Source organism: Heteronotia binoei, chromosome 5, assembly GCF_032191835.1.
Source record: "Heteronotia binoei isolate CCM8104 ecotype False Entrance Well chromosome 5, APGP_CSIRO_Hbin_v1, whole genome shotgun sequence".
Taxonomy (NCBI): domain Eukaryota; kingdom Metazoa; phylum Chordata; class Lepidosauria; order Squamata; family Gekkonidae; genus Heteronotia; species Heteronotia binoei.
In genome coordinates, this window is record NC_083227.1 from 29,966,680 (window position 1) to 29,989,716 (window position 23,037).

Here is a 23,037-nt window from a genome sequence, read left to right on the forward strand (position 1 = left end):
ATCCAGCACAGCAAAGCTCACTGTGCTGGATTCCTTCTCTGATGAAGTGTGCTAAAGAGCACACGAACGCTTACGTTCTAAATGCACCTTGACTCCTGCTTCGTTCAAAACGGCTGCCCGCTTGGATCTATCTCTAGGAATATATTTTTTTATTATTATTATTTTAAAAACCTAACCAAGCGAAGAAACAGCTGCTAACAGAACAAAGCAGGAGACCAGCGGCACCTTTAAGATCAAAAAACAGAATGTAAGCTTTCGTGTGCATGCACACTTCTTCAGACGAGGACACGAAAGCTTCCATTCTGAATGAAAGTTGGCTGGTCTTAAAGGTGCTACGGGACTCCTGCTTTGTTCTATTGTTTCAGACCAACGCGGCTACCCACCTGGATCTAGCTGCTAACAGAGACTTTCTGCCCCATTCCTGTCAATTTGGCAGCTAATTTATCCAGCGGCACCTACAGTTTGGTAGGCGGAAATGCCCCAGAGCGCCCCCCAAGGGCTGAAAATGCAGCTTCCTTTTGCTTTGCCAATCCTCAGGTGGGGGCAGAAGATCCCCCCGTTTGGAGGCCCTCCCCCCCTCTTCAGGGTCATCAGAAAGTGGGGGGGAGGGAAATGTCTGCTGGGCATTCCGTTATTCCCAGGGGAAACCGATTCCCATAGGCCAGGGGTGGCCAACGGTAGCTCTTCAGATGTTTTTTGCCTACAACTCTCATCAGCCTCAGCCAGCATGGCCAATGGCTGGGGCTGATGGGAGTTGTAGGCAAAAAGCATCTGGAGAGCTACCATTGGCCACCCCTGCCATAGAGTATAATGGAGAATTGATCCATGGGTATCTGGGGCGTGTGTGCTTTTTTGAGATAGAGGCACCAAACTAGCAGAGCATCTGGTGCCTCTCCTCAAAAGACCCTCCAAGTTTCAAAAAGATTGGGCCAAAGGGTCCAGTTCTAAGAGCCCTCAAAGAAGGTGCCCCTATCCTTTATTTCCAATGGTGGGAAGGCATTTAAAAGGTGTGCAGTCCGTTAAATGTGGGGGCCAGAACTCTCTTTAATATCTGAAGAAGTGTGAATGACACAAAAGCTTATACCCAAAATTAAACGTTGTAGGTCTTCAAGGTGCCGCTTGACCAGGGGTGGCCACACACATTTAAGGTAAGAGCCACAGAGAATACACATCAGATGTTTGAGACAAGGGAGGAAGGAAAATAGATGGAGGGAGGGAGAGGTGGAAAGAAAGCAACTTTAAGTTTAAATGCTTCTCCAAGCAGCTGTCTTGCAAGGCAGTGGGGGCTTCAAGAGCCACACAATATGTGTGAAAGAGCCACATGTGGTTCCCGAGCCACTCCTGCGCTCAATTCAAACTTTGTCCTATTATTTCAGACCAACATGGCTACCCACATTTAAAACAGTCCTACACAGGGACAACAAACAAACCCACTTGTGCATTTTCTAGAGAGTGGGTCACTATGGCATTAGATCTAGGTGGGCAGCCGCTTTGGTCTGAAATAGTAAAACAAAGTAGGAGTCCAGTAGCATCCTTAAGACCAACAGAGTTTTATAAGAATGTAAGCTTTGGTATGCATGCAGACTTCGTCAAACAATGGAATGAGGTACAGTGAGCAGAGCTACATCTAGCTGGTGGGCAGTGGGTCACAATGGGTTAAAGGATGTGTTTGAATTCCCAGAGAGGCCCCCAGAAAACAGACATGCGTTGATGTCACTTCCCACCCTAACTCCCCCCACTCCGATTTGAGCTTTTTGCAAATAGGATTCCCATTGCATTTTGGTTTTTTTGTCTCTCTGCAGGAGCTCTGCCTTGCTGAAGGCAAAAAGGTGCAGGAAGAAGCTGATCCAGATTTGTGTGACGCCTGAGCAGCTTGTGCTCCTTCTGCTTAGGGAATACAGAGCTGGAGGCAAAACACCGTTTCCCAGGGAGTTGTTCTGGCTGGAGGTTTCCTGATGAGTCCAGCAGAGGACAAGTGAAGCAGGTAAGAGCGTCTCAGTGTGGTTGACCCACAGGGCTACAAATGTGAGCAGCAATTTCACTCCCTACTAGATATATGGCTGTCCCCTGTGGGTAGGGTTGCCAATCCCCAGGTGAGCAACACGGAAACCGCAGTGTACTGCAGGGTTGCCAAGTCCAATTTAAGAAATATCTGGGGACTTTGGGGGTGGAGCCAGGAGACATTGGGGTGGAGCCAAGATCAAGGCTGTGACAAGCATAATTGAACTCCAAAGAGAGTTCTGGCCATCACATTTAAAGGGCCAGCACACAGCATTTTTAAATGCTTTCCTTCCATAGGAAATAATTAAGGATAGGGGCACCTTATTTTGGGGCTCATAGAATTGGACCCCCTGGTCCAATCGTTTTGAAACTTGGGGGGTATTTTGGGGAGAGGCACTAGATGCTGTACTGAAAATTTGGTGCCTCTACCTCAAAAAAACAGGCCCCCCAAAGCCCAAGATACCCGCAGATCAAATACATCTCTATAGGGAATAATAGAGTTCCCAGCAGACATTTCCCTCCCCTCCCCCCCCGCTTTCTGACAACCCTGAAGCGGGGGTGGGGCCATCCAAACTGGGGGATCCCCTGCCCCCACCTGGGGGTTGGCAACCCTAGTGTATTGATTGATAACACCTGAAATAAACAACTGCATTACTTAAATATTGCAAATGAATGCTCCACAAATATTACTTATATATTTTATTCATATATTCTCACTCATATCTCATAAACCAAAATACATTCAAATGTCCATGAATACAGCACAGCTCAAAATACAAATTAAGTTCCAATTGCTGAGAAGATACCAAAGTCCGCTGTATAATTCCTTTCGTTGATAGACATGGACAGTACCAATAAATGTGCTACTTCTTGCTTGGGTAGCAGTCCAAAATCCAACAGGTGTGGCAACACGGGTCCAAGGTTCAATCCGTGTTTATTCACCCTACTACTGGCCGCTTTTCTTATGTTCTGGCGCAAAGGCAAAAGCTCACATGACACATTATGTCTCTTCAGTTTGCAATATTTAAGGAACACAGTGGTTTATTTCAGGTGTTATCAATCCCCAGGTGGGGGCAGGGAATCTCCTGGTTTGGAGGCCCTCCCCCCACTTCATGGTCATCAGAAAGTGGAGGGGGAGGGAAATGTCTGCTGGGCACTCCGTTATTCCCTATGAAGACCAATTCCTGTAGGGTATAATGGAGAATTGATCCACGGGTATCTGTGCACTAGGGGGGGGGGGGGGGGGGCTGGTTTTTTTTAGGCAGAGATGCTGAATTTTCAGTATAGCATCCAGTGCCTCTCCCCAAAACACCTTTCAAGTTTCAAGAAGATTGGTCCAGGGAGTCCAATTCTATAAGCCCCCCAAAAAGGCGCCCCATCCTTCATTATTTTCAGTTGGGGAGGAGGCACTTAAAAGGTGTGTGGTCCCTTTAAATGTGATGTCCAGAACTCCCTTTGGAGTTCAGTCCTGCTTGTCACAGCCTTGCTCCTGGTTCCACCCCCAAAATCCCCAGATATTTCTTGAATTGGATCTGGCAACCCTACCTATGGAAACCACAGCTCAGGCCAACCGCAGGATAAGCAGAAATCGCTACCTAATTAGCAGACTCACCTGTTAAGCAGAAAAATAAGGCTTTATCCAGAGTGGATGTGCTCCACGAGGCATGTACTGAGAGCAGCTGAGCGGCTGTCCAAGAGGAGAAAAAGAGGGAAGATAGAGGGGCCTCACCCCCAGCCGGAAATGGGGAGAGTAAGGGTTGCCACATAACTCACTGAAAATGTCAAGACAGTGTGCGACTGCAATAAAAAAGGCCAACACCATGCTGGGAATTATTAGGAAGGGAATTGAAAACAAATCAGCTGGTATCATAATGCCCCTGTATAAATCGATGGTGCGGCCTCATTTGGAGTACTGTGTACAATTCTGGTCACCACACCTCAAAGATATTACGGCATTGGAAAAAGTGTAGAAAAGGGTAACTAGAATGATTAAAGGGTTGGGACACTTTCCCTATGAAGAAAGGTTAAAACGCTTGGGGCTCTTTAGCTTGGAGAAATGCCAACTGAGGGGTGATACGATAGAGGTTTACAAGATTATGCATGGGATGGAGAAAGTAGAGAAAGAAGTACTTTTCTCCCTCTCTTACAATACGAGAACTCGGGGATGTTCAGTGAAATTGAGTAGTCGGGTTAGAATGGATAAAAGGAAGTACTTCTTCACCCAAAGGGTGATCAGCACATGGAATTCACTGCCACAGGAGGTGGTGACGGCTGCCAGCATAAACAGCTTCAAGAGGGGACTGGATAAATATGAGCCCATTTACGGGAAAGGGCGGAATATAAGCCTACTAAATAAATCAATAAAATCTGTAGCAGAGGTCCATCAGTGGCTATTAGCCACAGCATATTGGTGGAACTCGCTGTCTGGGACAGTGATGCTCTGTATTCTTGGTGCTTGGGTAGAGAAGGAATGGGAGGGCTTCTAGTGTCCTGGCCCCACTGTTGGACCTCCTGATGCCGCCTGGTTTTTTGGCCACTCTGTGACACAGCATTGGACTGGATGGGCCACTGGCCTGATCCAACATGGCTTCTCTTATGTTCTTATCCAGGTTGGGAAATTCCAGGAGCTTTGGTGATGGAGCCTGGGGAAAACAGGGACCTCTGCGGGGTACAGTGCCCCAGAGTCCACCCTCCAAAGCATCCATTTTCTCCAGGGGAACTGATCTCTGTACTTTGGAGACAAGTAGTAATTCCAGGGGAACCTCAGATCCCTCCTCCTGGAGGCTGGCATCTCTACTTCTGTAGCCCCTGGTGGTTTATAGAATTTTGGTGAGGGAGGGTTCAGATTTCCAAATTTTGGTGAGGGAGGGTTCAGATTTCTACACACACACATACACGAAGTTTGGGGATTCATTGACGTGTTAATGAAAGTTTTATTTTATTTGAGAAAGAATTTAGGCTAACTGGGCAGTAATAAAATGAGTAACATGTGTCCAAGAGATATTATATTGTGAATATATCTGGGAGCGGTTTTCTGGGAATATATTTAACTATAATAAGAATTGTTAAGTAATGTCAAAGTAGCTTTAAAAGGATTCTGAATGCTTTATATTCAAAATAAGGTCTGCAATCCTAAGCTCTGCTCATGACCTGAGTTCGATCCCAGAGGAAGCTGGTTCAGGTAGCTGGCTCCAGGTTGACTCAGCCTTCCATCCTTCTGAGGTTGGTAAAATGAGTCCCCAGCTTGGGGCCCACAGAGATGGTTTATTGGCAATTCAACAATCGAGCAAACAAAAAATTTTAAATACTTGGGGATCACTTTTAACCACAAGTTAAGCTGGGTTTCACATCGTAACAACACCATCAACTTGGCTAAGTGTTCAGCTGCTCAAATTAAACAGTTTTTCTTTGCAAGGGGCAACCAATTAGTTCCAGCAGCTATTAAAGTATTCAAAGCCAAAACGCTTGCCCAAATCCTCTATGGTATCCCTATATGGATCTCAGCTTTTACCAGGAAAGTGGAGGGCATTCAAGCCTCATTCTTTAGACAAATTCTTGGTTTGCCAAAATGTGTGTCCTACTTTGCTCTCTGCTCTGAAGTGGGTCAGTCTTTGGTGGAGACAAAAGCCTGGATTGCAGTGTTTAAATTCTGGCTCAAAATTCATTTTAGAACAGATCCCAACAGCCTTCTTGATTGTATGAAAAGAGACCCATATATTTCGTCCTGGACAGCAGTGCTTCTGTCTAAACTCAATCAATTGGGGTTAGAGGTAGATGATTTTTCTACCTCTGAAGAGTCATATATCTTCAGATGTATTAAACTGAGACTGTGGGAATTGGAGGAAACGAAATTACGGCCAACTCTCCCTTATACTTGCTCTCCAGCTTCCTTAGGTCTTTATGCTTTTTGTGGCAAAATGCCCAATTATCTATCAGACCTAACCACTCCAAGTCATCGCAGGGCATTTATGTTGGCCAGACTAAACGCGTTTCCCTCCAAAGTTTTACAAGGGAGATATCAGCGAGTCCCTTTAGCCGACAGACTTTGCTCCTGTGGAGCGAATACCCCTGACTCAATCCAGCATATATTGCTTGATTGTTCTTTTTACCATAACCTCCGTAAAGATTTATTTGGCAAGCTTTCTTTTTCTCCAGATTTGTCTATTCTGCCACCCTGTTATTATTTATTGAGTGATACTGAGGGGGTGGTTAGTGAGGCTGTGGCAAAATTTCTGGCTGACATCCTTAAATTTAATTCTGACCATGTTTGAATGTATCTGTAAGCTCGGTTTTATTTTGATTTTATCTCCAATGTTTAAATTTTTATATTCTGTGTATTTTTATCTGAATCTATTATGCCATTAAAGGTTTGGTATGAGGTATGAGTCCCCAGCTTGCTGGGGGAGCAATGCAGATGGCTGGGGAAGGCAATGGCAAACCACTCCATAAAAGTCTGCCAAGAAAACATCATGATGTGACATCGCCCCATGGGTCGGTAATGACTCGGTGCTTGCACAGGGGGCTACCTTTACCTCTTTAAGGTTAAGAACATAAGAGAAGCCATGTTGAATGAGGCCAATGGCCCATCCAGTCCAACATTCTGTGTCACCCAGTGGCCAAAACCCAAGTGCCATCAGGAGGTCCACCAGTGGGGCCAGAATTCCAGAACATTCAGCATGGTTTCCCTTATGTTTTTGTGTTCTTAACTATCCCGTCTCTTCAGGTTCATGCTTCCAATTTCTTGTAGTGGTTAAATGTGCAGACTCTTATCTGGGGGAACCAGGTTTGATTCCCCACTCCTCCACTTGCAGCTGATGGAATGGCCTTGGGTCAGCCATAGCTCTCACCAGAGCCGGCACTTCCATTAGCCAATATTCAGCAATTGTCTCAGGCGCCGGCTCTTGTGGGGCGCATTGTTTCTGGGCACTGAGTGGTCAGAGGAACTCTTCCAGCCACCTCAGCACCGAAAAACAATGGCACTTTCAATCCTGGGTGAACCCGGAGAGCACCCAGGACTGAAAGCACGGGTTGTTCCTTCAGCTTTGAGAGATTGGAGGATTTTCCTCCAATCCCTCAATGCCAAAAGAGCCACGTTTCCCTCCTTTCACATCCTCTGAGGGCACAGGGGAAGGGAAAGGCGGCGTGTTCCTTTGGCTTTGAGGGATCAGAGTATTTTCCTCCATTCCCTCAATGCCGAAAGAGCCGTGTTTCCCTCCCCTTGCGTCCTCTGAGGGCTTAGGGGAAGGGAAAGGTGACGGGTTCCTTCAGCTTTGAGCGAAAAAGTGGCATTGAGTGCTCAGCAGCCTGCATGATGACATCACAGTGACATTGTCATGGTGCGCACGCATTTCAACTTGGAGGGGGCGCATGTTGGGGTTCTGCCTTGGGTGGCAGAACTCCACGCGCCGGACCTGGCTCTCAAAGAGCTATCCTTGAAAGGGCAGCTTCTGTGAGTTCTCTTTCAGCCCCACCTACTTCACAGGGTGTCTGTTGTAGGGGAGGAAGGTAAAGGAGATTGTGAGCCACTCTGAGACACTGAGATTCTGGTTGGAGGAAGGGATATAAATTGAATTATTTCTTCTTCTTCTTCTTCTTCTTCTTCTTCTTCTTCTTCTTCTTCTTCTTCTTCTTCTTCTTCTTCTTCTTCTTCTTCTTCTTCTTCTTCTTCTTCTTCTTCTTCTTCTTCTTCTTCTTCTTCTTCTTCTTCTTCTTCTTCTTCTTCTTCTTCTTCTTCTTCTTCTTCCACACCATGTCTAAAGTGTCTGCTCCAGATTGCCTGTTTATGTAATACTTTTTCCATGAGTTGACCACTGCATGTGGCACCTGCATATCTTCTGTTTCATGGACAGAAATAGAGGCATGCTGAAAACATTCCACATTTCATCTCAAGGCCCTTCCTCACAGCCCCACTCACTTGTTGCTGAGAGATTCCAGAGGGACAGAAGGGAGAGCAGGCGATTAAAATGTAGAATATGCTGCCAAGGGATGTAGTGATGGCCACAGGCATAGACAACTTTAAAAGGGGATTAGACAGATTCATGGAGGATAAATCATCAGTGGCTACTAGCCATAGTGACTGAGGGGAACCTCCCCATTCAGAGGCATTAAACCTCTGAATCCCAGAGCCAGGAAGCAACACCAGGGGAAGGCCTTGGCCTATATGACGTTGTTGTACTTCCAGTGGAACTGGTTGGCCACTGTGAGACAGGATGCTGGACTAGATGGACTGTTAATCTGATCCAGCAAGGCTCTTCTTTTGTTTTTATGAGGCGTCAGCCTCTATGCCCTGTTGTTGGCCCTCTAGGGGAACTGGTTGGCTGCTGTGTGAGACAGGCTGATGGACTAGATGGACCACTGGTCTGATCCAGCAGTGCTGTTCTTATGTTCTTATTTTTTTCCCCACTGGAAGTCTATGCTTATTCTGCACTCATCTAAAAACCCAAGAGAGGGGCGTGGATTATGAAAACCTTCTCTTCTTCCTTCGGGTAAGAGGGAAAACAGAATTGTCCAGCACTGGTATGCTACTGGGAGTTCAAAATATAGATAAGTGATTGTGAAATTTCAAGGTGTGCTAGATAGTTCCTTAAAGCCAGTTTGGTGTAGTGGTTAAGAGAGTGGACTTCTAATCTGAGAGAGCCAGGTTTGATCCCCCGCTCCTCCACATGAACCTGCTGAGTGATCTTGAAAGCATTCTCAAAAGAGTTCCCTCAGTCCCATCTACCTCACAAGGTGTCTGTTGTGGGGAGAGGAAGGAAAAGGAGATTGTAAGCTGCTCTAAGACTCTGAGTGAGTAGCAGGGTATAAATCCAATCTGTTCTTTTGTTCTTAATATTCAAGGACATGCACTTTGTTCGATGTGCATAAGAACAAAGACTTATTGGGTGGTAATAGACAGGCATTTTGGGGTGGATGGGAGGCATCCCAAAACAGCCTCCACATGCTCCCCCACAAGCCGTCCCCATCCCATCCATGGGGCGACATGGGCGTACTCAGACGGCTATTGCGCACCATTCCTGCCACTCAGCTTGGGTTCCCCCCATACATTTCAGTAGTCATGCGCATGAGCACACATGTGTGCATGTGCACTGAACAGTTTATTTTTTTAAAAGCTGAATGTGATTTGGGGTGGCTTGTCCGTTTCACACTGCCAAGGCACCTCGCTCGGGCCCTTCCGCTTCCAGACGCTAAGGAGGTGACTGGTGTGCGGCTCAAAAATTTGCTGCCACTTTGGAAGTGGTAGCTTTTCGAGTCACACTGCAGAGGCTGAATGAGGATGGGCAGCAGATGTTTGTGTGTGGAAGGATCTTTTGGGTCGATTTCAGAACTGTCTCCGAGTCAGCCCAAAGTACCGGTCTGTAATCACCCATTCAGTAATCACTCCACTCATAGAATTAATTTTGAGAGACTTAAATAATGACAAATTTAACAACATGCTGAGAATGGTTAATGGGGCATCCCCAGACTGCAGAAACAGAGACCAAGGCAGGCAACACACAACAGTGATGGACCTAGAGAGTCTCAGTGTACGAATGTGGGTGCTTTTCTGTCACTTCTAAGTAGTGATCGAAGATATTGAGGGCTGGTGGTGTATCCAGTTTCGACTGCAGAGGATAACAATGGGGTGGGGTACAGTCCGCCTTCTTGCTTGTGGTAAAGATGGAAAGTGATGTCAAGACGCAACTGACTTCTGGAGACAGACAAACAGCAGCTTCAAGAGGGGACTAGATAAAGATATGGAACAGAGGTCCATCAGTGGCTATTAGCCACAGGGTATTGATGGAACTCTCTGTCTGGGGCAGTGATGCTCTGTATTCTTGGTGTTGGGGGGCAGGCAACAGTGGGAGGGCTTCAAGTGTCCTGGCCCCACTGATGGTGCCTAGTTTTTTTTGGCGGGGGGGGGGAGGGGAGGTTGGCCACTGTGTGACACAGAGTGTTGGACTCTGCGGGCCATTGGCCTGATCCAACATGGCTTCTCTTATCTACTCGTGTTCTCTTATGTTCTTAAACTGAGGGAGTCTGCCGTTGCCTGTCTCTGCATAGCAATCCTGAACTTTCTTGGTGTACTAACCAGGGCTGACCCTGATTACCTTCTGAGAGCATTCCTCTAACCCCTTTCCCTGGAATTCTGCATTGCCTTTTCAGGTACACGGACCACTTGTCAAGATGTCCACTGATTCCTCTGAGTCCAAAAAGCATCCATCAAAAACCTGTCAGGAGCTACAGTTGGGGGGCATTACCCAGGAAGAACCAATGCTGGACATCTCCCCAGGTAAGGATTTCTTGTGCCTGAATGACAATGAAATCCCCAGGAGACACATTTGCCTCCTCTTCTCTTTCTCTCTAAACTACGCAGTCAACAAAGATAGAGTAGCAATTTCTCCATGTTTCAAAAAGGTCAAGGTAGTCCCCTGTGCAAGCACCAATCATTTCCGACTCTGGGGTGACATCACAATGTTTTCACGGCAGACTTTTTAATGGGGTGGTTTCCTATTGCCTTCCCTGGTCATCTACGCTTTCCCCCCAGCAAGCGGAGTACTCATTTGACCGACCTCGGAAGGATGGAAGGCTGAGTCAGCCTTGAGCCATCTACCTGAACCCAGCTTCCACTGAGATCGAACTCAGCTCGTGAGCAGGGCTTAGAACTGAAGTACTGCAGCTTTACCACTCTGCGCTATGTTTCTGCTATATTTCAAACCAGGGCTTTTTTTAAAAGAAAAGGCCCAGGAGGAACTCATTTGCCTATTAGGCCACGCCCCCTGACATCACCATTGCTTCATGCAGGGCTTTTTTGTAGAAAAAGCCCAGCAGGAACTCATTTGAATATTTGGCCACACTCCTGATGCCAAGCCAGCCAGAACTGCATTCCTGCTTTTTAAAAGTCCTTTTTTGAATTCTGACTTCCCCACATTGCTCTCTGTTGGTGCCACTCTGAACAAAATTGGGGGTGGGGGGAGACTTAGCGGACGGTAGCAGGAGGAGGGGGAGGAAGTAGGGGATGTCTTCCTTCACAAAGTTTGCAGATGGTTGGAGACGCTCCAATGAGCCTTTGGGCACAAGCTTGCACAAAGGTTGTTTGTTTGTTTGGCAGCACAAGAAATTTTTAATTTATTATTTTTTGAAAGTACATCTGTAAGTGGTATTATAAGAATTAAACAAATCAACAAATAGCTGCCGCTTGAGTCACATAAATACAAGGCTAAAATGATTTAATATGACATATCTTGCTGCTATGAATACGGGTATATTAAAAATAACATAAAATCACGTCCGAAAGCACACCACACACAATGAAGTAAACATGAACCACCTATAACCAAACAAGAGCACAAAGAATAAATGAAAACAAAAGAAATATCTTAAGTAAAGCTTAACAGACCAAGAAGAGACAAGATCAAGCAAGTGAAAATAATCAATGTACAGCTAACAGAGACAGAGATTTCTCCTGTGGGGAAGTAGAAGAAAGGAGAGAAGAATCAAAATTCCAATGCAATAGTGGTTCCCATTTGCAAAGGAGGAAAGAACCTCGCTTTGACAGTGAAATCCTTGTTTCTTTGTGTGATCTCTTCACTCCTCCCAGCAGTTCCCTTCCTGGAACTTTTCTTCCTTGGCAGTGTTTGGGTAGACTATGAAGGTTAAAACAGTGTGGTGACCAGAGTCTCTGAGGGACCACTTGGCACTATACATAACTAATTACAATGGCTCCATACTGCACCTGAAAGTGATTTTCTTTGGACCAGAAGGTACCCAATTGAACTACCAGTCATGTATGTGACTAGGGCAGAAGGTGATTTCAAAGGAGGCCTCTTAAGTATATCTCTGCCTTGTGTCACGGACATTGATTAGAACACAATCTCAATTTGTGTCCTGGCCCCACTGATGGACCTCCTGATGGTACCTGGTTTTTTGAGCCACTGTGTGACACAGAGTGTTGGACTGGATGGGCCATTGGCCTGATCCAACATGGCTTCTCTTATGTTAATTCCCACCACCCAGGACAGTTGAAATTATAGACTAGCTGGAGATAGCTCCCTGTTATTAATGCTGTTTGATATGTGGCAGGATAAGTCATTGGAAGAGGTACAGAAACAGAGCCCAGTAAGAGAATCACAGTACAATCATAAGGACACTTTCCTGGCAGTAAAGCCCTATTGAATAGAACATAGCAGAATTCAGAGTAGACCTACTTAGGATTGTTCTCTTAGTCTCCAGGGTGTGTGTGTGAGTGGGTAGTTTCTAGGATTGCCAGGTCCAACTCAGGAAATATCTGGGGCCTTTGGGGGTGGAGGAGACAGGAGCAAGGTCATTGACGATGGAGGCTCAGATAGCAGCCACTGCCAAGTCCGCTTTTTTTCATCTTAGGCGGGCGAGGCAGTTGGCCCCCTTCCTGGAACGTGACGACCTGGCAACAGTGATTCATGCTACGGTCACCTCGAGGCTGGACTACTGTAATGCCCTCTACATGGGGCTACCCTTGTGCCGGACCCGGAAACTGCAGTTGGTGCAGAACGCTGCTGCCCGGCTGTTATTAGGGCTCCCAAGATGGGAGCACATTCGGCCGGGGCTCCAGGGTCTGCACTGGCTGCCAGTAATATTCCGAGTCCGGTACAAGGTGTTGGTTATTACCTTTAAAGCCCTATATGGCCTAGGACCTGCCTACCTTAGGGACCGTCTCTCCCCACACGTTCCCCAGAGAGTACTACGCTCAGGTTCACAAAACCTGTTGGTAGTCCCCGGGCCAAAGGAGGCCCGTCTAAAATCCACCAGGGATCGGGCCTACTCAATAACGGCACCTTATTGGTGGAACCAGCTGCCGGAAGAGGTGCGGGCCCTGCGGGATCTAGGGCAATTCCGCAGGGCCTGTAAGACAGTCCTCTTCCGGCAGGCCTATGACATTAGCTGACAATGTAAAACATCTTGGATGGAACAAAATGTATCTATAGGCCGCCGGTTTTATTCTATCTTGTTTTTTTACTAATTTATGGTTTAATTGTATTTTTAAATGTTTTAAACTGAAGTTGTTTTAATTATTATGTTGTAAGCCGCCCTGAGACACTTAGGTGAGAAGGGCGGGGTATAAATCTTAATATAAATAAATAAATAAATAAATAAATAAGGTTGGGATGAGCATGAATGAACTCTGAAGGGAGTTCTGGCCATAACATTTAAAGGGACTATGCTCCTTTAAAATGTCTTCCCTGCATTGGAAATAATGGAGGATAGGGGTACCTTCTTTGGGGGCTCAGAATTGGACACCCTGATTCAATATTTTTGAAAATTGGAGGGGGGGGTTAAGGAAAGGCACCAGATGCTATGCAGAAAATTTGGTGCCTCTACCTCAAAAAATTAGCTTCTCTAGAGCCCTGGATACTCACAGATCGATTCTCCATTATACCTTATGGGGACCGGTCTGATAACTCTGAAGCAGGGGGAGGGCCTCCAAACCATGGGATACCCTGCCCCCAACTGAGGACTGGCAACCTTAATGGCTTCTCCTTCTCTGGAAGTCTTCTAGCAGTAGTTGAACAACCATTTGCTAGGAATGCACCTTCCTCTGTACTTTTTCCAGCTCTGCAATGCCTTTTTTGAGATATGGTGACGTGAAGTGGACACAGTATTCCAAATGAGTCTACACCATAGATTTATGCAGGGACATTATAATAATATCATCCATTTTATGTTCAATCCCTTGCCTAATAATCCCTAACACAGAATTTGTCTTTTTCACCACTGCAGCACACTGGGTTGACACTTTCATTAAACTGTCCACTACGACTCGAAGATCTTTTTCCCCATCTCCATCTCGGAATGTTCACACCCCTTAAGCCCATACTATAAGCCTGGGATTTTCTTATCCCAGTGTGCAATCACTTTACATTTTACAAGACTGCACTTCATTTGCCATTTGACTTTATTGTCTATAAAGTCCTTTCCAGCTTGGTGGTTCTTTCTGTATCCTCAGAGCAGTGAGTTTAGTATAAATAAATAAATAGTTGTTTATTGTATGCGGCCATTGGCCATTACAATTAAAAGAAGAAGAAAAAGCAGTTGCATCCCTAATATCATAAAAACCACATTCAGTTATTGAATTCAGATTATACAGTTATTCAGTTACTCAAGTTATATAGAACCTAAAATGTCTAAAATACCTCAAATTGAAAATGTAAACAACATTTATAAAATTCTGTTTTCAATTGTGGCTATATTACTATGCCAATGCCTTACATCTCAATAAGTTGCATTCCTAATAACCATCTGCTCTGACTTTTCCGGCTGCTAGTGCAAAGGGTGCTACCTATAGGAGACCTGAGTGTTCACATCCGACAACAGATAAATTAGCTTCTCACTGTCAGAGAAATTATGCAGTCAATTTAGTAATCCCAATAGGAATCTACTTCTAGGACAGGGGTGGAGAACATCTGTCCCGAGGGCCGTATGCGGCCCTCGTGGTCACTTGGTGTGGCCCTCGGGGATTGCTGGGCCGAACCGAGCCACGTGGCAGCCTCCCTGGGGCCTGGCTGGCCAGCAAGGATTGTGGGGCCCAGCTGCACTGTGCAGCAGCCTCCACAGGGCCAGGCAGGGATCACAGGGCCTAGATGTACTGTGCGGCAGCCTTCCTGGGGCCTGACTGCTCGGCCAGAATTGCTGCAGGGCCTGGAAAAGTTACTGTCACAGTTCAGTTTGCACTTGGTTATCCCAGATGATGTGGCCTAATATGCTAATATTAGGGGATGTGGCCTAATATGCTACTGAGTTACTGCTGGACTTTTTCTACAAAAAAGCCCTGGACCTATGCATTTGCCTAGGGTGGTGGGCCGTGTGTGTGTGTGCTCCAGATTAGGCTCTCCCCCACATGACGTCAAATAGAAAACAATTATTTGCATTATTTTTGCTGGCCTGAATCATTCTCCCTTGGTGGAGCACTGTTTTTAAGTTGATAATTTTTTATGGCTCATGAATGATTTTGTAAATATCCATATGGCCCTTGGCAGAAAAAAGGTTCCCCACCCCTGTTCTAGGATCGGAATATAATGGACAAACCATTACATAGTGGAATAAATCTTCCACAGAAGTTCTACATGAACAAATACATTGATCCAGGGGAATTGTTAAATATCTGCCTGTCAGTACATCTGTTGGCATAGTCTGAGATTGTAATGCTGTGAAAGCTTTGTGAGAGCCAGTTTGATGTTATTGTTAAGTGTGTGGACTCTTTATCTGGGAGAACCAGGTTTGATTCCCCACTCCTCCACGTGCACCTGCTGGAATGGCCTTGGATCAGCCATAGCTCTCGCAGGAGTTGTCCTTGAAAGGGCAGCTGCTGTGAGAGCCCTCTCAGCCCCACCTACCTCACAGGGTGTCTGTTGTGGGGGGAGAAGATATAAAAGATTGTAAGCCGCTCTGAGACTCTGATTCAGAGAGAAGGGCGGGGTATAAATCTGCGGTCTTCTTCTCTTAGACGCTGAGCAGAAATATTAACCAAATAAGGGGCTCTTAAATGATTTTCCTGAAAATATTTATACTAAGGGGCAGATTTCAATTGAGCAATTATTGTCTAAAAAGTCCTTTCCAGCTCAGTGTTTTTTTCTGTATCCTCAGAGCAGTGAGTTTACTTTTGTTCCATGATCAAAAGTTCTGTTAGTCACTTTCTTTCTTTCTTTCTCTCTCTCTCTCTCTTAAAAAAATATTCCAGGAGGTGACTGGATCAAGAGAGAGGAGGAAACTCATGGAGTGTCTATAGAAAAGACTGATCATCCTGAGCTGAAAAACAACACTGTGAATCCAGAGCAAACAAAAACACAGGAGGAAACCCCGCTGGAGGCTTGGAGAAATGAATCTCACACTTCTCAGAGTGAGTCTGTCCATAAAATCCCATTCCAACAAGAACAATATATTGAGAAAAGGAGAAATAAATGTCCCGTATGTGTGAAACAATTTAGTAGAAAATCAAACCTTAAGAGACATCAGAGAATTCATACAGGGGAGAGAGAAGAAAAACGGTATGAATGCCCAGACTGTGGTGAAACCTTTGGTCAGACGTCCAACCTGATTAGACACCAAAGAATCCACACTGGGGAGAAACCATATACTTGCTCAGAGTGCGGAAAGCGCTTCAGTCGGAGTGCAGATATTGCTCGCCATGAAAGAATCCATACCGGGGTGAAACCATATAAGTGTTCTTTCTGCACTAAATGCTTTGCTGCTAAATCAAGCCTGAATAGCCATCAGAAAACGCACACAGGAGAAAACCCATATAAATGCTTGGATTGCGGAAAGGGCTTCAGATGGAGCACACACCTTATTAGGCATCAAAGCGTCCATACGGGAGAGAGCCCGTATAAATGCTCAGAGTGCGGAAAGAGCTTCAAACTGAGTTCATCTCTTGCTTCCCATCAAAAAACCCACACGGGGGAGAAATCATATCAGTGTTCAGAGTGTGGGAAGAGTTTTTGCACCAAGTCAAGCCTCGACAAACACCAGAGAACTCACACTGGAGAAAACCCGTATAAATGTTTAGAATGTGGAAAGCGCTTCAGCCACAGTGGAAATCTTGTTTCACATCAAAAAGTTCATACACGAGGGAAACCGTATAAGTGCCTGGATTGTGGAAAGAGTTTCAGTCACAAAGGAAATCTGGTATCCCACCAAAGACTCCATACCGGTGAGAAACCATATCAATGTATGGAGTGTGGAAAGAGTTTTAGTCATCATGGAAATCTTGTTTCACACCAGAGACTCCACACAGGAGAGAACCCCTATGAATGCTTAGAATGTGGGAAGAGCTTCAGATGGAATATACACCTTGTCAAGCATCAAAGTATCCATCTAGGGGAGAGCCCCTATAAATGTTTGGTGTGTGGAAAAAGTTTCAAGGTTAGCTCATCTCTAATTACGCATCAGCGTCTTCACACAGGAGAGAAACCATACCAGTGTCCAGACTGTGGAAAGCAATTTTGTGCTAAGTCTAGCCTTAATGAACATAAAAAAATGCATGCAGGAGTGAAACCATATAAATGCCTGGAGTGTGGAAGGAGCTTCATATGGAACAGACACCTTATTAAACATCAAAGAGTTCACAGTGGGGAGAAACCATATAAATGCTTGGAATGTGGAAAGAGTTTCAAGGTGAGTTCATCCCTCACTTCCCATCGAAGAATCCACACAGGAGAGAAACCATATCAGTGCTTAGAGTGTGGAAAGACCTTCGCAGTGAGCTCATCCCTAATTTCCCATCAAAGACTTCACACAGGGGAGAAACCACATAAATGTTCAAATTGTGGCAAGTGCTTTTTTTCAAAATCTGGCCTTTATGAGCATCAGAGAATGCACAAGGGAGTGAAACCATATGTGTGCTTGGAGTGTGGAAAGAGCTTCATATGGAACACACATCTTATAAAACATCAAAGAGTCCATACAGGAGAGAAACCATATAAATGTTCAGTGTGTGGCCAGAACTTCCGTCTGAGCACAAAGCTTAAGAATCATCAAAGAACTCACACAGGGGAGAAACCGTATCAATGCTCAATATGTGGAAGGAGCTTTACAGCGAGCTCCTCTCTGGCTTCTCACCAAAGAGCCCACACGGGAGAGAAACCATATAAATACTCAGAGTGCAGAAAGACCGATAGGGGGAGCACAAGCCATTTTTCACATAACTGCAATCAAACTAGGACAGAGCAGGGTGTGGAAAGAGCACCAGTCAGCGTGCAACCCTTACTTCTCGTCAAAGAACCTACAGAGGGGAGAAACAGCATGAATGTTTGGAGGGTGGAAAGTGCTTCAAGGGAAGCACATGCCTAAATTTTGCAATAAATAAATCCACACACGGGAGAAAGAGTTGCCAGTGGGCCAAACAACATCCATTTTAATTTCTGAAGCGTCCTTGTTCAAATCTGCAACATCACAAACAGCCAGAGAATCCTGACAGCTTAAATCAGTAACAAAGGAGTAGCACTGAGATCTTGGGGCAGGGGGGGTGATATCTGTGTTGTCTCCTTGTGGGACATAATGCAATGCAATGCAATGCAATGCAACAGAACAGGAGGTGGTGGCGGCTACAAGCATAGACAGCTTCAAAAGGGGATTGGATAAGTATATGGAGCAGAGGTCCATCAGTGGCTATTAGCTACAGCGTATTGTTGGAACTGTCTGGGGCAGTGATGCTCTTTATTTTGGGTGCTTGGGGGGGCACAGTGGAAGGGCTTCTAGCCTCACTGGTGGACCTCCTGATGGCACTTGGGGATTTTTTTGGCCAGTGTGTGACACAGAGTGTTGGACTGGATGGGCCATTGGTTTCTCTTATGTTCTTATTAATATTGGAGAGCCAGTTTGGTGCAGTGGTTAAGTGTGCGGACTCTTATCTGGGAGAACCGGGTTCGATTCCCCACTCCTCCACTTGCACCTGCTAGCATGGCCTTGGGTCAGCCAGAGCTCTGGCAGAGGTTGTCCTTGAAAGGGCAGCTGCTTTGAGAGCCCTCTCCAGCCCCACCCACCTCACAGGGTGTCTGTTGTGGGGGAGGAAGGTAAAGGAGATTGTGAGCCGCTCTGAGACCCTTCGGAGTGGAGGGCGGGATATAAATCCAATATCTTCTTCTTCATCTTCTTATTAAGATGCATTGTACATGTGTGCATGGGGGGGGAAATACACATCATTTCATTTGTTCGCAGTCCTTTGCATTCTTGAACACGTTTGCCTAGGTTTTGTTTTCAAACTGGTAGGATAGGAACATATGAAGTTGTCTCATACTTTCTCCATCATAGCCAGCAGGGCTTTTTTTTTTTTGTAGCAGGAACTCCTTTGCATATCAGGCTGTACCCCCCTGATGTAGCCAATCCTTCTGGAGCTTACAGTAGGCCCTGTTCTAAAAGCCCTGAAAGCTCTTGGAGGATTGGCTACATCACAGGGGTGTGGCCTCATATGCAAAGGAGTTCCTGCTACCAAAAAAAATTCCCAGTAGTATGGTTCTCCAGGATCTCAGACAAAGACCTTTCACATCACCTACTGTCTGGTCCTTTGAACTGGAGATGCTGGATTCTGAAGGACAGTGGCTCAGTGGTAGAGCATCTGCTTGGTAAGCAGAAGGTCCCAGGTTCTATCCCTGGCATCTCCAACTAAAAAGGGTCCAGGCAAGTAGGCGTGAAAAACCTCAGCTTGGGACCCTGGAGAGCTGCTGCCAGTCTGAGTAGACAATACTGACTTTGATGGATCGAGGGTCTGACTCCGTAGAAGGCAGCTTCATATGTTCATAAGACAAGCAAGGTACTTGCTTCCCTTTAGAGCTATGCCACTAGCAGAAATGCAAGAAAGGGCAAATTTTGGTTTCTTTGTGTAACATATGAAAGAGTCACAAAATGCAGCTTTTAGCTCAGTGATGCTGTAGTGTATACTTATGAATGTGAAACACGTGTGCACAAAATAAAATGTATACTTGGGAAGAGTGAACTTATGATAAATCCCTCCATGTTATGCTTGGAAGTTGGAAAGTGCTATGGTGTTACTTTGCAAGTGGGTCCCACTTTGAAAAGTATTGAGGATCACTGGCTTTGCCCTTTTTAAATGTGTGTGTGTGTCTGTGTGCAGGCCTCATTTTGAGCTCATAGGAGTGGAATTCCAGAACCTCTAAATTTTATTGTGCTCTTTCTTTCTTACTCCCTCCCCCCAAAAATACTTGCTTCTGGGCTCCATTGTTCAAACCGCGGTGAGAGTTTTGCTGCACTCTAAGATTTGACAAACTTTCTAATATTCTACCCCACAAAAAGGGGAAAACAACCAAAACATATTAAGCAGACCGATGGAAATCTTCATCAGGCTACTGTGGCCACCTAGGGGAAAGTAATTGAAAAAGTATGATGGGAGTCAGGTTTTATTATCACAATTATAATCCAAGAAGCATTTGAAGGTAGATGCTGAGCTGATATATAATTGAGTCCACCTTCCGGTGATGTCAGGGGTGTGTGGCATATGCAAATGAGTTTTACTAATGAGCTCCGGCACCTCTTTTTATGTGAAATGACCCCTCTGTGTGCATCCTTAATGCCTTGCTGTCCTTGCATCCCGGCCTAAAGACAACTGAGTTTCTTTTAGAATGGGAGCTTGTTGGATTTTCATTTCCTTTTCATAATTTATCAGAGGCTTAAATGTTCTCCTAACTTTGCATGACTCAACTGACTGCCAACACTGACTTCTCTGCACCTACTAAAGGTAAAGGTAGTCCCCTGTGCAAGCACCCAGTCGTTACCGAATCTGAGATAAATGAGACCATGTTGGGCCGAGCCATGTCGGACCGGGCCGTGTGTGTCCCTATTTAAGATTAGGCAGCAGAGACGTAAACTTTATAAAGGACATAGACAAACACACACAAATTTTTTTTAAAAAAAATCTTTAAAACAAAACATGTTTAAAACATTAGCACTCGGTGCTTTCTTTGTATCTCTCTCATGGGATCCATGGAACTGGGCAAAGGAAGCTCTGGCTCTTTCTTTCCTTCCTTCCTCAGAAGACCAGGAGGGGGAGAAGCCTCAGCCAACAGAAGGAAGAGAAGCTTGGCTCAGTAGCTCTGCTGTGCGATTGAGAGAGCCTGGGAAAGCAAGCTCTGCCTCCCCTTCCCTCTCTCCCCCCCAAGGGAGGAGCCTCAGCCAATGGAGAAAATAGAGCTTTTGCTCTGTAGCTCCTGTGCGATTGAACAAGCCTTGCAAAGCAAGCTGTTATGCAGAAGGAAGCAAGAGGGAGGAAGAAGGAAGAAGATGACAGCCAGTTGCTATAGCTTTTGTGTATCATACAAAGCTGAACTTTGCCTAACGAGACTGGAACCCCCTTGTTAGAAAAAGAGAACTTTTTTTTAAAGACGGAGCAAGGGGGAAAGTCCAGCGCTTCAAAAATAAATAAAATTAAAAAATCAAGCGGGGTAAATGAAAGCCGATTGGTAAGACAGATTTTCCAAGCATGTGCCAAAGCAAAATTGACGTGGGTTGGCTCTACCAATGTGTCAGACAGAGTGCACGGAGAAAAAAATTACAACTAGGAGATGTAATATTTAAACCTCTCAGTTCAGTGGCCGTCTCCTGCTAAGGAAGAGAAGAGAGCAGAGGATTTCTGCTCTGCAGGAACGTGGTAACATTTGGGAAATAGTTTGATGTTATCTACTAAGACAAACTGAGTCTCAGAACTGTGATGTAAAGAAGACGACAACGTTGGATTTGTATTCTGCCCTCCACTCAGAGTCTCAGAGCAGCTCACAATCTCCTTTATCTCCCTCCCCCACAACAGACAGCCTGTGAGGTGGGTGGGGCTGAGAGGACTCTCACAGCAGCTGCCCTTTCAAGGACAACTCCTGCCAGAGTTATGGCTGACCCAAGGCCATTCCAGCAGCTGCAAGTGGAGAAGTAGGGAATCAAACCTGGTTCTCCCAGATAAGAGTCTGCGCACTTAACCACTACACCAAACTGGCGGGAGCGGGGGATCCCTCAATTTTGCAGACTCTTGCCTGCTGCCATCCAGCTGGCCAGTGGGGGGAAGCCCTTCCCCCAACAGCCACAATCTGGAATGATGTCCCTGATGTGATGACGCCACGTGGAAGTGACATCATCATGCTGGGGATGTCAAGTGGCGACGCTCTGGGATTTTGTGCAAAACTCTATGGTAACCATAGAATTTTGCCCCAAATACCAGTGCGTTGCTATACTACGTCCCTGGTGTGATAACATCACTTCCATGTGACATCATCACATTGGGGATGTCGAGCGTGGCAACTATGAAGAAGACATTGGAATTATTTATTAATTTATTAATATAATTTATATCCTGCCCTCCCCACCAAAGGCAGGCTCAGGGCGGCTCAAACCAAGGGTCGACACAAACACATTAGTGTGACCAATACAATTAAAACATAAAAACGATTGCATATGCTACAATCATTTAAGACATGGATTTAAATTCTGGTGGTTAGCTATACTCAGAGGTCTCAGGATCGCCATAGCGCACTGAAGTAGGCCATTGGAGGTGTTCTTATGGCCAGTCCCATTGCTGCAGATGTTACCATTCATGTAAATCCCTGGCGGAAGAGTGCCGTTTTGCAGGCCCTGCGGAACTGTCTGTAAGAGCTCTTGCAGGGCCCCAACCTCCACCAGCAACTCATTCCACCAGCTAGGGGCAGCAACAGAAAAGGCCCTGGCTCTTGCTGTTTTGAGCTTTTGATGCTGGGAACTGTCAACAGGTTCCCCCCACGCCCCCCCCCCCCTCAGCAAGCTGGGTGCTCATTTTACCAACCTCGGAAGGAGGTTGAGACCCGGACCGAAGTGCTTGCTGTGACATGTGCAGGGAAAGGTGGTCCCTAAGGTATGCAGGACCCTGGTCATATAGGGCTTTAAAGGTAATAACCAGCACTTTCAAGCGAATCTGGTACATTCAGCACAGGCTGAATGTGTTCCCGTAAAGGAACTCCCATAAGCAGCCTGGCTGCAGCATTCTGCACTAGCTGGAGTCGCTGGATTTGGGACAAGGGCAGCCCCATGTAGAGAGCATTACAGTAATCCAGTCTCGAGGTGACTGTAGCATAGATCACTGTTGCCAAGTTGTCGCGTTTGAGAAAGGGGACCAACTGCCTTGCCATCCGCAGATGGTAAAAGGCTGACCTGGCAGTGGCAGCTACTTGGGCCTCAATTGTTAAAGAAGGATCCAAGAGCACCCCTAGGCTTTTAACCTTGGGCACTAGCATGAGCTGCGCTCCATCGAAGGTTGGTAAACGGACCTCTGGTCCCGAAACACGGCAACTCAGATACAGGACCTCCATCTTTGTCGGATTTAATTTCAGTCCACTCAGCTGGGGTCACCCTGCCACAGCTTGCAATGCTGTGGACAGATCTTCTAGGGTGGAGTCAGACCGACCGCCCATCAGCAGATCGAGCTGGGTGTCATCTGCATACTGGTGACAACCCAGCGCATACCTCTGGGCAATCTGGGCGAGGGGGTGCAGGTAGATGTTGAATAACATCAGAGAAAAAACCGCTCCCTGCAGCACACCACAAATAAGTGGGTGTCGT

General features: G+C 46.0%; 2 protein-coding genes across 2 annotated transcripts in view; one reads left to right on the plus strand and one right to left on the minus strand.

Annotated features, from left to right (window-relative positions):
- The window catches only part of LOC132571225 (zinc finger protein 709-like), a 1,224,940-nt gene that overhangs the window by 1,038,653 nt on the left and 163,250 nt on the right, over positions 1 to 23,037 (minus strand). The window lies entirely within an intron of this gene.
- Positions 1,738 to 17,857, plus strand: LOC132571249 (zinc finger protein 345-like). The gene is made up of 3 exons (XM_060237992.1): positions 1,738 to 1,984; positions 10,144 to 10,270; positions 15,692 to 17,857. The coding sequence occupies exons 2-3, from the start codon at positions 10,165 to 10,167 to the stop codon at positions 17,797 to 17,799; spliced, it is 2,214 nt and encodes a 737-aa protein (XP_060093975.1). The 5' UTR covers positions 1,738 to 1,984; positions 10,144 to 10,164; the 3' UTR covers positions 17,800 to 17,857.

What these genes read in the sequence shown, in the direction of transcription:
- LOC132571249 (XM_060237992.1), top strand. Translation starts at nt 10,165, where the DNA reads ATGTCCACTGATTCCTCTGAGTCCAAAAAGCATCCATCAAAAACCTGT. An exon ending in AATGCTGGACATCTCCCCAG is followed by an intron (nt 10,271 to 15,691) that starts GTAAGGATTTCT and finishes AAAATATTCCAG; the next exon opens with GAGGTGACTGGATCAAGAGA.